This window comes from Oryzias latipes, chromosome 16 (assembly GCF_002234675.1).
Source record: "Oryzias latipes chromosome 16, ASM223467v1".
Taxonomy (NCBI): domain Eukaryota; kingdom Metazoa; phylum Chordata; class Actinopteri; order Beloniformes; family Adrianichthyidae; genus Oryzias; species Oryzias latipes.
Window position 1 is genome coordinate 7,837,317 of NC_019874.2, and position 13,695 is coordinate 7,851,011.

A 13,695-nucleotide genomic window follows, 5' to 3' on the forward strand; every position below is an offset into this window, starting at 1 on the left:
ACCTGAACATTTAGATAAAATTCACAAAACATGGTGGATACAAGAAAGAATAACGAAATTTGAAAGGAAGCAAAAAAGAAAAAAGAATATTCTTATCAGTATGCATACACAAACCTATCCATATTCATAATCATAGAGAAATTAAGGAAAAGTATAACATAAGAAAACAACAATTTCAGAGTTGGATAGTGTTACAAAATGCAGGGGGGATACAACAGATAAATAAATTGTCTCAGATACTGGGAATATCACTCAGGGTGTCATAAACTGTTATGGCTTTAGGTGAATCGACTAACTTTATGGATTTCAAGTATAAATTGACCTCATTGTTAAAGAAGGTGAAGCTGGGGTGACATTTCTGTAACCTACAGAAACGCCAAAGATTATTACTTTTTTCGAAAAGAAGTCCATGATGAATGGGAATTTATTTTTTAATCATTTGTAAACATCCAACCAGAACACTTGTACAACATCACACAGGAAAAATATGTGATCGATGTCTTCAACAGCAGTTTGGCAGAAGGAACAGCTGTTGTCATCAATGTTGATCTTGCTGTGTTCCTTTTATTTTTATGAACAGTGTATGTCTACTCCACACCACGTGGTGGCGGTATGGATGACGCAGGTTTTCCCGCAAAGCAGCGAGGCACTGTTGACGTGGGTGACGTCATAGAGGAGATGTTTGCGGCATCGACGGGTTCCCGACAGTGAAGTGGTTTATTCCGAGCCGAAGCAGGATGTTTGAAAACTTTCGGGAGAGGCTGCAGGTGGTGCAGCAGGATCTGTCGTCGGGGTTCGTAGACTGCTCACTTCCGGTTCTTGAAGCGCAGCCTAGCTTCAGTAGCGGTGACACAAAACCGCTGAAAATGTATTGTTTTTTGTCGTGTTTTCAGCATTTGTCAGTTGTCTGAAGTCGGTTACCGGTAACAGTTTGTTGCGTTGCGTTTGGGCTTGAAAACTGTCGGTATAAATAGAGCTGAAATGAGTCTCAGCTGAGAGTCATGTGAGGGGCGGGGCTGAGGAAATCCCGTTCACGTTCAGAGGAAGTTAGAATGAACTGGACTTGATCATTAATCCACCAGAAGACACGTCCTGATGGTCGCAGCCTTCAGTGATAAAACAGACGGGAAAGTTTCTCACTGAAGAAGCAGAAGGAAATGAAAACAGCCCAGAGGATGAAACGGAGGTGGAAATAAATCCAATAGAAATGGCGCACAAGCCTGTCCTGATGTTTACAAATAGAAGAGAGAGGTCAGACGTCATTTTTACCTGCACGTGCACAGACAGACATGCACAGCTTCTAATGCAGCCTGCAGAGATCATCATGCAGGTCTGACACAGATGGAGAGTGAATCGAGCGCGTAGATGTGGGTTTACTTCACAGCGGCTCAGAACCTGCTGCTTCACTTTGTTTGGATTTGTTTTCTGGGAGAAATTTTTATCTGAATGTAACCCTTTCTGCTCTTCCTTCTTCTAAAAACAGCTTCAAGACTCTTGGGGAAGCATCGAGAGACGGCAAAGCGAGGAGGAGGTACAGGTGAAACACCAACACACACCCGGCCGGCTCCGTACGTTTCTGTCCGTTTAGAGAGGTCTGCATGGATTTGAGAACATGCCCTCCTCCCACAGAGGTCAACTGGACAGATGAGCTTTCCCTCAGAGCATTTTAAGCAGCCAGATAGATGTTCACGCATCCTAAATGCAGATTTGTCTTTTTTTTGTCTAAACAAGTCAACTGCATATCAAAGTGTTGTATTGGGTGTGTGTTTGGGTGGAGTTTCTGCAGCTCCTCAGGTGTGTTACAGACTACGGGGCTTCATCGTTTTACAGTGATGGTACAGTGGAGGTCCCCTCCCCCCCAAGCATGGGTGCTGCTTGTGTGTCTGTTTCTGTTTTAACAAAGGAAAATGATGTAAAATCTTTCACTTCACTGTGTGGGTTAACAGTACTTTGACATCAGGCCATTCTTACCGTACTTTCCAGACTATAAGCCGCTACTTTTGGCACGAACTTTCGAACCTGCGGCGTATTCAGTGATGCGGCTAATTTATGCTTTTGTTTATTGGCCGCCAGAAGCACTCCGGCAGTCTCAGAAGGGAGCCTGCAGGGAGCCTGCATAATTCTATATTCATAATTCTATGTTTCAGCACATATACATCCTAAATCTACAACACACTGTGGCGAACCAGGGGTTAGCCCCGCCTTAAACCACTAAGACTCATGGGAAGTGGGGAATCTGGGTGTGAAGTTTCACACCATAACTGAGGGAGCTGTGAGCAGAAGTCAGGTCCATGCTGTTTGGCAGATGTGGGTGTGTTCAAATAAATAAGCTAAATTGCTGGTTACTCCTCCCTGCCGTTGTTACTCAATGTTCGGGCCAAGGTAATCAGTGATGCATCAATCTAATTGTTATAACATGCTGCTTATATACAAGTGCAGCTTGTGTATGTAAAAAGTGGTTAATCCTCATTAAATTGGGTGGGTGTGGCTTGTAATTAGGTGCGCTCTGTAACCTGGAAATTACTGTGCTCGTTTCTGGTGTGTGCTCTTCAGATCCTCCTGCGTTTACAGGAGTTATGGGATTTCACTCAGTAGCAAACAGCGCACGTCTTGATGCATCCACCCTTAAAGGGGGTGCAAGGAGCAGCGGTAACAGTAGCACTCCTGGTTTTTCAACCCCCATCCTACTCCATGCTTAGTGTGAAGCAGGGAGGCTTTTGATATGATCTTGCTGTGGATCGGAAGGCCCGAGTTCTCGGCCTCAGGGCGGACGCTCCACCACTCACCACTGAGCTGCTCATACTTGATCCATGATGCCGTCCAGTGATACACACGGGTCCAAAAACTGCATCTCCTTTCAGGTTTGAAGAACGTCTTCCCCATCTGAGGGCCGGTGTGGAGATCTTAAGCAGGTGTGTACTCTCACACTCACACACACTTCATGTTGAGCATGGAATCAAGAGGACTGAGCTTCACTTGATTCCTTACCCAAACCATGAGCAGCAGCTGGATTTAGCAGCTTTCTGCCTGCCAAGGACAAATGAGGATTGGAGATCCTGAGATGCATCAGCACAAAGACGGCAGACTGCATGACTGCTGCAAGGAAATGTGAGCTCAACAGAGAGAGAAATATTCAACAGTAGCAGCCTCATTGGCTGTAACTTTATGTAAAGGCACCAGCTGGTACCGTACAGGTGTCCTACCACAAGAGTCTGGGAATCCTTGCTAGAACTACTGCCCTATGACCTGAACCTAAGGCTGAGCTGAGTCCAGGCATGAATGGAACAAAAGCCAAAGTGGTGTTTTTAATGATGATGGTCATTTATGAAAAAAATTGTATTTCTTTATTGAAATCATTGTGAATCAAGAGCAGATGGAAAAAAAGCTGCTTGAGAAAGATCGTACTTGTGACGCTGGGTGGGCCACAAGCTCCCTTTGGCTAAAAACGGCACAGTCATAATTAAAAGACTACGTTTTTCCAATAGAGCAAAAGAAGATCAGAGAGGGACCTTAAAGGCTGACAGGAGACCTCAGACAGGTGTTGCAGAACATTGTGAAAAGGGAGGCCATTATTTAAAAGACACTGACGTAGTGTAACAATTACAGCCTGTTCCTCATCTAAAACGTCTGGTCTCTCTCTGCAGGTACGAGAACAGCTGGTTTCTGCTGCATAAAAGGAGCCAGGAAAATGCTCAGGCTGCTGAGGTATGAAGAACGTCAGAAAGCCTTCACACTTTCCTTGATGACCTTTTGGGGTCACGCATGGATTTTACCCACATGGATTCTTAGGAGTCAAACAACAGTTTGTCAATCTACACTCTGATCTAAATGTATTTAAGCATAACGTAGTTGGAAATGTCCACCTTGCTTGAATAGGAGGTGGAGGACGATCTATTATATATGATTTAAAGATGGGAAAAAGTCACAGTAGGAATCGCTTCATTTCATGTTCTGCTGGTGAGCTGTGCTTCCTCCATGGGGTCTGTGACCTTTGACTTCATGATCTGCAAACGTCTTCTTCCCGTCAGGCGGTTGATGGGGACGTGGTGGTGCTCTCTGCTCACTGGGAGAAACGACGAGCCGCTCTGATCCAGCTGCAGGAACAGCTGCACAGCTTGCCAGACTTCATTAGCCAGTTTGACGCCATCACCGCCAAAATAGGTAAAGGCTTGGATTTTCTTCTTTTTAGGAAACTCTTTGTCAAACACAAGCTTTAGTCCAATCAAGTTCATAGTGTCTGTATTATTAATTGACATCTTAGGTTCTTCTATTATCAGACACGGTGGTGTTTTTCCACATACATGAAATGTTTGGACGGTCATCTTCGTCAGAGTTGTCATGAGATGGTGGTGATGGGACGTATATGAAACCAGATGATTGTGACTTGACGTCCGTTTGCTGCTGGAGGATGTTGCTCCAGGTGTGAGGGAGCAGGAAGGCCCCCCCATCCCGGTTCATGGAAGTGTGGCCTCGCTTTTGGATCTCCACCGCCTCCATGATCCATCTGCGGTGTCTGTTGTCTTCAGTGCCGAGGACTTTGGCCTTTTCCCAGTCCAGGATGTGGTTTTCTTGCTTGCAGTGGTCCATGGTGGCTGATTTCATGCTTTCATGAGATGCCTGTTGTCGTCTTTCTCTTGTTGCTGCATCAGAAGAAAAACAGAACATCAAAAAGAAAAGTGTTTCTTGTGTGCATCGTCTGTCGATGTGCGCAGACGTCCGTTGAATGTTTTGGCCGACAGGTCTTTACGTGGATTCAGTTTTGAGCTCTTCAACAGTTTTGGTCAGTTGACAACTACACAGTGTATTCTACGTTGTTTATACACAATCGTTACATATGTCTTACACAATTGTGTGTAATTTTTGCGAGATGCCAATGTGTGGCCTTCCACAACCGTTCCACACATGTCTAACGGATTTTCCCCGCATGTCCCACCAATGTACAACTTTTATATCCTGCAAATATCACGTTTAAATGATGTAGTTGGGCCAGATGTGGCTTTTACGTTGATTTACGTGTTCTTTACGTGGTTTACTCGTACTTCCTCTGTGGTTTTAACGTGGTTCATTCGTGATACATCTGTGAAAATTTCACACTTTTTCTCACTTTTTCCACGCATGTTCATGTATGACCAATGTTCTTCAGTGAAACGTGTGCAGAATGCACGCAGTGGCTGTGTGACACGGCCTGAAGGAGGTGTCTGTGTGAGCTCATTTAGTGTTTTCCACATGATGGTCTCACTGTGTTCAGTGGGTTTTACTTATTGAGACCAAAATGTTGCTACAGTTTCAACATTCTGCTGCTCTGAGGGGCAAACAGGCTGTTTTTCTGAAGAACGTTTTTACCTCACATTTAAAGGGAGTTTCTGTCTGAATATAACGTTTGTAGAACAAAGAGGGATGAGCTGCTGCTGTTTGTTGGTTTGTGTTTGCAGCTCATTTGGAAGGTGACTTTGAGGAGATGGAGAGCAGACTGGTCTACCTGGAGACCTTGTGTTGTCAGTGTGAACAGCAGACAGTCAAAAATCAGCACATCAACCAAATGGAAATCTACAAGAAAAAGAAAAGGTTTGGTAAACTTCAATCCAAATAAAAAATGTCATATTAAGCTGTTTTTTTTTTCTGGAAATTAAATGCCCTCGTTTCTCAGCTTCATTTGAACTGCCTTTTTAACCGTTACCTACTGTTTTATTTTATACTATTTTGAATTTGGGATCAAGCATTGCAATGAATTCTCCTGATGAATCTGTAAAAAGAATGATAGAAAAACCAAATACTGGCCTTCTGATCCCATCGGGTCGACTGCAGTGTTAAGTTTGGATCCCTCAGTTTTGGCTTCGATTCTGCAGATGAGTCGGTCAGGTTCTGCCTACAAGCCGGGGCAGCACTGTTCTGCTTTTCAGTTTTTGATGTTCCTTACTGGAATCCTTTCTGTCTTCAACAGGAAGGAAGTGGAGTTACTTGAAGGTGAGTACATTGTTTATCTTTTGTTAGTATTGAGTAGGCCTGCACAATATACCGCAAATTTATCATTATCGCGACATCAAGCTGTGCAATATGCATACCGCAAAAGACGGCAAAAATCGCAATAAACGGTTACCTTGACCCTTGTGCTATCCTAGGAACTTTAAAATTGGGAATGGGGTCATCTAGACCCACTAGACAGTGCACTGAACCCTTTAACTTCAATGATTCGTGAACCTCACTGGTGTCCATGGATTACATGAAATTTTTCCACCTTTATCCACCTTTGTCATGGTAGGGAGAACATGTCAAAGTAAGGGGGGGGGTCATCTAAGATAGCACAAGGGTTAAATGTGCTAAAACAAACTCATGGCAGCTTGAAATATTGAATAAATGAAATAAATCCCTTTATGCATTTAACCAATCGGAAGGACCCGTTTACGTTTTTGATCAATCAGATGAGCCCTTTTATGTTTGATGTTTGCCTCCTATGTCGACAAGGGTCATTTGGAGTATAATTTTTATACTGTTGCATTGAAATGGAAATGATGTTTTTGGTTGGTTTGATATTTGTTTATATACCGCAAATTATATCGTTATTGCAATATTAATCACCAATATCGCATATCACTAGTTTTCCTCATATCGTGCAGCCCTAGAGCCCTATTGAGTCTGTTACCTGTGGATGGTATCTAGTGGTTCCAATGGTAACTCTCATCTGGCTTTGCGACGCTGCACCGCGGGTGTTTCTTCCTGTCACAGTCATGGAGATGTGCCGGTACGCGGCGTGATCACTTACCAGCACAGGATGTTGTCTTCCTGATGCGTTTGCTGAAATTAGGAGAAGGGCTCAAAGAGCAAGCTGGGCCAGGGTCGTGTGGAGGGGACGTGAACGCGTTCTGGACTTTTCTACTTCTCTCTTTGTGCCCAAACATTTAAATGTCATCTATAAACATGGATGGGAAACATGTTTATGGTATTTGATGTCCACTTAGCATGAATTTACTGATGCAGCAGCAACGCAGACGTTTTTCACCGCTGACGGAAAACAGTGAAAGTTTGGATTTATCAGCAGATCTCAACACAAGTTGCATTCATGTCTCAATATTTCTATCCACTTCTTCACCAATAACTATAATAAAATGTGGCTCTAACAAAATAAAAGTCGATGAACACGGCCTGGAGGAGTTGATGACATGAATCAAAGATGCTCCTGGTGTTTTGCTGTCAAGTATCCTGAGGACTTAAAAACAAAAGCACACAACATGTCGTCACTTATCACTCAGCAACAAGACAGGAGGCCTTTATTTTGCTTCATGGTTCAATTGCTGTGCATTCCACGAGTGTACGGACCCTGATACTCAGACCGTTTCAGAAATAAGTGATTAAGTCAAGCAGCTTAACCATCTGTATAGAAATGCATTATTTAAAAGGCACATTATTTTTCTGGCACTTTAGACATCATGGCACAGACATAAAAAATAAAAAACACAACTGGAAGTGACTGAGGTGTGGTTACACCGAAGTGTCATGAACGGTGAAGCTCCGTCTTCCTAATGTCAGACAGAAGTAACAACTTCCTGTCATGGGAGTTTTCTGCTTTGGCACAGTGGAAAATGAAAAGTGGAGGTTTCTGCAAAGTTGTGGGTTTTAATGGACAACAAATGACATCTTTAAATGATAAAAAAAAAACATTTTCAAATTGGACACGACAAAAATGAGAACACCTGTTAGTGAAAATACCCAGTTTGTGTCACCATTAGAGGTGCAACGATTCATGTCAACAACGATTCGATTCATTATCAATGTTGGTTCATTTGAAATGGTCCTATTCTCTGACATAAAATGGATCCAGGACATGTTTAGCCACATTCCTTCTATTTCTTCTAGATTAATTAAGTGTAAATTAACTATGTGTACAAACAGACAAGTATTAATGTCAAATCGATTCATATTTTAGTTTCCTACAGTTCAGTCCACTGTTGTTTTTCCACATCCAAATAATCCAAAGGGAACATTATCAGAACATTCTAGCACACTGGATGGTCACATGTCTTTGCTAAATTCAAAGTGTTTCCACACATTGGACTGGAATGATGGATGATCCTCTAACATGCCTTAATCCAAAGGGTATTTTCTAATATTGATCTATCATTTTGATAGGATTTTTTTAATGGTTTAAGTCGCTTAGAGGCTGAATCGATTCAGCCTCAGACAGATTGATCTAGTTGGGTTGTAGGAACTGAAATCAATGAATTGTTACATCCCTAGTCCCCACCACTGCTTTCCTCTTCCATACCTTTCTTGAGCATGGAGTTGGCTAGAGCTTAGTGCGGTACCCTTTTCGATCCTCCGCGCCACAGACCTGATGATGTGGGAGACGGGACGCCCCACAGGTGCTCAGTGGGGTTTGGATCTGCAGACCTGCTTGGCTGGTCCATGGCCTGTAGCCTTGGTGGTCTTGGAGGTGTATTTATCATAGTTTCCGTTCTCTGTGGTCCACTTTCTGAAAGGAAAAGATCACCGTGTACACCAGAATGCCACAGTACTATTTGGAATCCACATTTTCCTTTCCGAGCCGTAACCTAAAAGTGCCGGTAGAGAAAAAGGCTCCCCGAACCACAACACTCCCACCACCATGCTTGGCAGAAGGCAAGACACACTGTTTCTGCTGCTGGATGGAAGCATATCTGTTTATCCAGTTCTTAGTTGCCACGCCTCTAGAAAACACGTAGACATTTCTTCGTTATCATCATCATCCTCACTCCTTCAGTGGAGTGTGAGGTGTGAGTTCTGCCTGGCTGACCCCCTGACCTCTGCAACAGTACTGGCAGAATTTACACATCTATCAAAACTCTGCACCATGAATCTGAACGATTAGATATTTGCCTTCAAACGCCCCCCAACACACACACAATCGCTGTGTATTACTTTTATTAACCTAATATATTTTAACGGTGGACATGTGTCCACTGTGTGGGGCATCTCTGAACATAACCGGCTGTGTTCTTGATTTAAATAAAAAGAAAGACCCCCGTGTCAACCATCCTAAAATGGCTTTTGGGTGGGGCAAAGCAGAGGTTGAGGCATAAAATAAGTTTGATGTCAAGGTGCAGGGGGGCTCGAGAGCCGGATGGACCCAGACGCAGAGGCGGAGGCATGAGGATCAGGGCTAGTGGGTTTTAATGCACAAAAAGAACAAACAAAAGCGCTGCAGAGCAGGATGACAAAACCCAAACGAAAACTCACTGTGGCGTGGCGAGGAACAAGAGACTTGACAACAAGACATGAACACCAAGACTGAGTTAATGGACCAACACAGGAGGAAGGCAGAGACAAGACTTAAATACAGACAGGGCAGACAAGACACAGGTGAACACGATCAGGGCAGATGGGGACCAAAGGAAGTAAAACTGAAGAAACCAGACAAGACAGGAGACTTTCAAAATAAAACAGGAAACAGAAACTAGACAGAACAAGGACCAAAAACAAGACACAACAAACTGAAACCATGACATTTGAGCTTTAAAAAAAATCAAAAGGATTTTTCTTCTTGCAACCCCCCACACATAGCAGCCATAAATTGGAAACAAAGCAACTTAGACCACACAAATCCCTAAATCGTGCTCCTCATTCATTTTATTTAGGGTCTAAAATCGGATTTTTTTAACATTTCCCAGCCTCCAGTGGTCTTTTGAGGAACTGCAACAAATGTTGTTTCCTGCTTTGCCTCTCATTCAGGAATGGAAAGTGGGGGCTTGAGTGGAACACGTGTTTGTCTGCTCATGCTTGTCTGCTGCTTTGTCTCTTTTGCTCTAGTGGAGCTGAACTTGGAGCATGCTCAGAGAGTGGCAGAACTGGAGCGGGCCATGCAGCAGAAACTCAGAGAACGTCAGAAGGTCTACGAAGAGGCCTTCCACCAAGACATTGAAGAATATTTATCCACTGGACACCTGCAGCATACCGGTTAGTTTGGTGTGGGATTTTTGATCACCATGGTGATGAACCAGCAGGGGGCATGCCCCCCAACACACACACACACAAAATCCCCCGGCGGCCGCGTCGTGAATGAATACAATTACAACACAGAATTCTTTATTAACAAGTAACAGTAACAATTAACTACTACCTATCTAACTAATGAACTAACTATACAGGTGTTGTAGAATTACTATGTATGTGTGTGTGTGTGTCAGCGCTGCGTGTGTAGGAGGAAGGAGCGCACACAAGTGTGTTGGGGGTGTGTGTTGATTCTTCTGCAGGGGACCGCTCTCTAGCTGCACGCAAGTTTCATCTGTGCTCTCTGGTACAGACATCTTCTCAGAATATTATATATTGCCTAGTAATAAACAAACTGCAGACACTTTGTCTCCTCTCTGGTAGCCATGAAGCCTGACACCCATGAAGAACGCGGGGCAGGAGGCTCCGCCTTTATTTATATAGACACGTAACGTAGCGCTGCAAAAAACAGTTCCCAAACAAAACATGTAGTGATATTAATCGCACTCTAAACGTGCGCGTTCATGTTTGGTGTTACAGAGTGAAGGAGAACAGTAATAAACCCCCCCCCAACACAAAATCCTCCGGCGGGCGGCCGTGTCTCGCACTCAAGAACGCACGCAGCTTGTAATGGAAATGTATACAATAAAAACTAATAATTAGAACGCAGTAAATTTGTCGTTTGCAGTATTTTAATTGTACTCATGTCTGATCTTCTTCTACTGTTTTGCCCGTTTTTTATTTTATTTTTATAGATAGAAATATCCTTTTTCCTTTGGTACCACAGACACATTCCTCTACATGTGTGTATTTGCAGAGGCGGTAGGAGCAGATGCATGTGTTCTGGAGCAGATGACAGTAGCTAACGTGTCGGACCAGGAGGCCTTGGACGACTTTCTCAATTCCACCAGTGACACCAGTCCTGGGACATCACCAACGTCTGGTAACTTCTTTTGCTCTTACCTCGGGATCATGTGTTTTCTTCGCGTGACACGTTTAGCTTAAAAAATAGTCTAAATCTTTAAAAAGGTAACCCTTTAGGCCTAATTTTGTTTTTGTCTACTTTTGAATTTACCTCCATATTCTTAATTTGAAACACTAATTGTGTTGTGCTGATTTTAATCAGCACAACCTCACCTATGTGGCACTAACTTCATTTTCTAATTTTCCCATGTTGTGTTCACACGCTAGACTTAAATCTTAACATAATAACAGAAAATTCTGGCAGCAAAAAAGTGTTTGCAGTGAAAACCCCCAAAATGTTCAACGATCCGTTTTTACAACATAGACTCAAAGTAAGTTTAAAGTGTGATTTCAATAAAACAACATGAACAAATGTTTTCAACAAACTAATTTAAATGTTTTTGAGCAAAAATACAAGAAAAGATTCCAGGCAAATTTCACAGATTTCTTTTTGTGTCATAAATAAACCGTTCCTGTTTAAACACATAGAGGCTCAATGCAGCCTCACTCCTCCTTCTGTGGTTTGGCAGCTTTAAACATTTTTATTTATTTTTATTTTTTTACAAATTTTCCTTATTGTGTCATTGGCAAAGAATAAAACAAACTGCCTTTTAGAGTCATAGTTTTGGCTGGAACTTGCTCACAGCTGGAGGTGTGTCTGGCTCCTCCTCCTCTGTATTCCACAGTGTTTTTTCGGACTCCAAAATTCCCGTCGCTTCCCATCTAACATCAAGGGGGCGTCGGCCTCTTCATCATCACAGTCCTAGCTCTGCCTTCCACTCCAGCAGTGAGCGGGACCGCCGCTCCGCGGCTCAAAGCTGTCACTATTAGGCTGTGCTTGTCTTCTTTGGTATAGAGGCCCTTCTCCATCTGCTCCTCCCAAAAAAGGAAAAGTCGCCATCGTAGTCTTCAGATGACGGCTCTGAAGTTTACAGCTGTTCCTCTGTTACAATCTTTAAAATCAGCGGAGTGCCTGATCGACACGCATCTTCTGATCCATAAAAAAAAACACTAGTTTAGAAACTACAAATAATTGTTTTTAAACCTTATTTCTATAAATATCTTTTTTTTTATTTGGTACCAAACCTGTGTGCTGCATGGACAGTACAGTCAGAGTCTGAGAAGAACAAAGAATGGTGATAATATGAAGAAATTGTTGTTGGCCCCGTTACTTTTATGTGATTCTAATCCAGCAGGGATGACATGTGGCCGCCTGAAGAAAACTGTCCGTTCTCATAGGTCCAGACTTGAGATCCAGTTGTTCTGACTCGCTGAACCAGGACTCCCCCACAAACCAGGACCGGTCCAAGGAAGCTGCTGTGTGGGAACAGGAAGAGGCGACCAGCGAGGAGAGTGATGCACAGCTGGTGCAGTCAGACGAGGAGGACGTTCAACCGGACACCTCCCTCATTGGTCTGAGAGACGTCTGTGCAGCCGGAGACTCTGAGGACAGTGAAGCTGAGGCTTCACCCCCCCACAGTGAACACTGACATGGGAGATCAGCAACGCAAAACAGTTGTTGTTGCTAGTTCCTTGTAACAGCTGAAGCAGCCGATCCCTGTGAAGGAAAGAAAATAAACATCTGTCTTCCTAGTATACCTGTTGCTCCCAACTGTAATCCTTTACAGATTACTGGTTACTGCTATTTCAAAGTAATCCCTGTTCTTACAACATTACTGTCTCAGAGTTCTACCACATCACATGACTCCTGTGTTATTTTTATTTTAATTCCTGCCAAAGCAAAACATGATCCAGACTGTCGAATGTGCTGCAAAGACCTTCACGCCGTAGTGAAAGGGTTGATTTGTTTTTGGTAAGATGGAGGCAACAAAAGATGAGGGGCAGAATCCCACACTGTCCGTGAAAGCCTTACATCTGGCAGATGTTAAAGTGCTATATAAATAAAGATTGATTGATTGATTTACAGCACGAAGAGATCATTTCTCATTAAAATGCAGGAAAAAACTGACTTCTTTCTTTAGAAATGCTTTTTTTGTTCACTCTCTGTGTTAATACAGTTATTGAAGCAGAAAGTCCGAATCTGTGAAGACCTTTCTAACTTTACAAAGTCCTCTGAGTGCTGCACTCTGATTGGTTGACCCCCTCCTCACAGATCAGTTTTGACACAAGTTTCTCGCAAGGAATGTCAGAAGTCAGAGCACAGTTGTAGCGCACTTGTGATTTGCACCAGCAGATTTGAGCACACGCAGAAGCACATTTGAGCAGTTGTGATCCCAGATTTGACATTGTAACTCTAAATGAACACCACAACAACCTGCTCTACCACAACAACAAAAAATATCTTGAGGAAAGTTACACAACGTTTGGGGAAAAGTTCACACAAAAGTTTTACCAAGAAGCTTACACAGCCAAAAGGCCTCACAAAAACACTTAAGTGTTGTCAATTCGGGGAATGAGAGACAGAAGCTACAAACAAAGACTTCTTCCCCCATGGGACTGTGGAGATGCCAGGTTTTTAAAGTCCAATTCTCCAATGACGTGCAGCCACCAATCTTCCTCCCTCCATTTCTGAGCCAGCACCAGTCACTCATACTCCAATTCAGGGCAGCCACAAGGCCTTAGTGCAGCACTCCAGGTGACCTGAGAAAACAACCAAACCTAAAAACATACAAAATAACTTTTACCCCATTACACAAACACTCAATCTACTAACCATCAAATACAAATAAAAGAAACATACAAATACAACAAAGGTCGTAACAACTTGTTAAGGTTCATGACATTGAAGGTGGGCTCACAGATGTAGGTGCT

General features: G+C 43.1%; 1 protein-coding gene across 4 annotated transcripts; it reads left to right on the forward strand.

Moving 5' to 3' along the window:
- The first annotated feature begins 622 nt into the window (after positions 1–622).
- Positions 623–12,847, forward strand: LOC101171191 (dysbindin-A). 4 transcript variants are annotated; one of them, XM_011484935.3, is made up of 10 exons: positions 623–793; positions 1,484–1,537; positions 2,862–2,912; positions 3,645–3,705; positions 4,029–4,161; positions 5,433–5,565; positions 5,942–5,964; positions 9,781–9,927; positions 10,778–10,903; positions 12,117–12,847. In XM_011484935.3, exons 1-10 carry the CDS (start codon positions 738–740, stop codon positions 12,188–12,190), a joined length of 858 nt encoding a protein of 285 aa, XP_011483237.1. In that variant the 5' UTR covers positions 623–737; the 3' UTR covers positions 12,191–12,847. The 4 variants fall into 4 exon arrangements, with proteins under 4 accessions (XP_011483237.1, XP_011483238.1, XP_004077694.1 ...); XM_011484936.3 differs by having other exon boundaries at positions 12,120–12,847; XM_004077646.4 differs by having other exon boundaries at positions 629–793; positions 12,163–12,847.
- Positions 12,848–13,695: the final 848 nt, after the last annotated feature.

Coding starts and splice junctions, on each gene's coding strand:
- LOC101171191 (XM_004077646.4), top strand. CDS start 738: ATGTTTGAAAACTTTCGGGAGAGGCTGCAGGTGGTGCAGCAGGATCTG. Junction 794..1,483: donor CAGCAGGATCTGTCGTCGGG/GTTCGTAGACTG, acceptor TTCTAAAAACAG/CTTCAAGACTCTTGGGGAAG. Junction 9,928..10,777: donor TGGACACCTGCAGCATACCG/GTTAGTTTGGTG, acceptor GTGTATTTGCAG/AGGCGGTAGGAGCAGATGCA.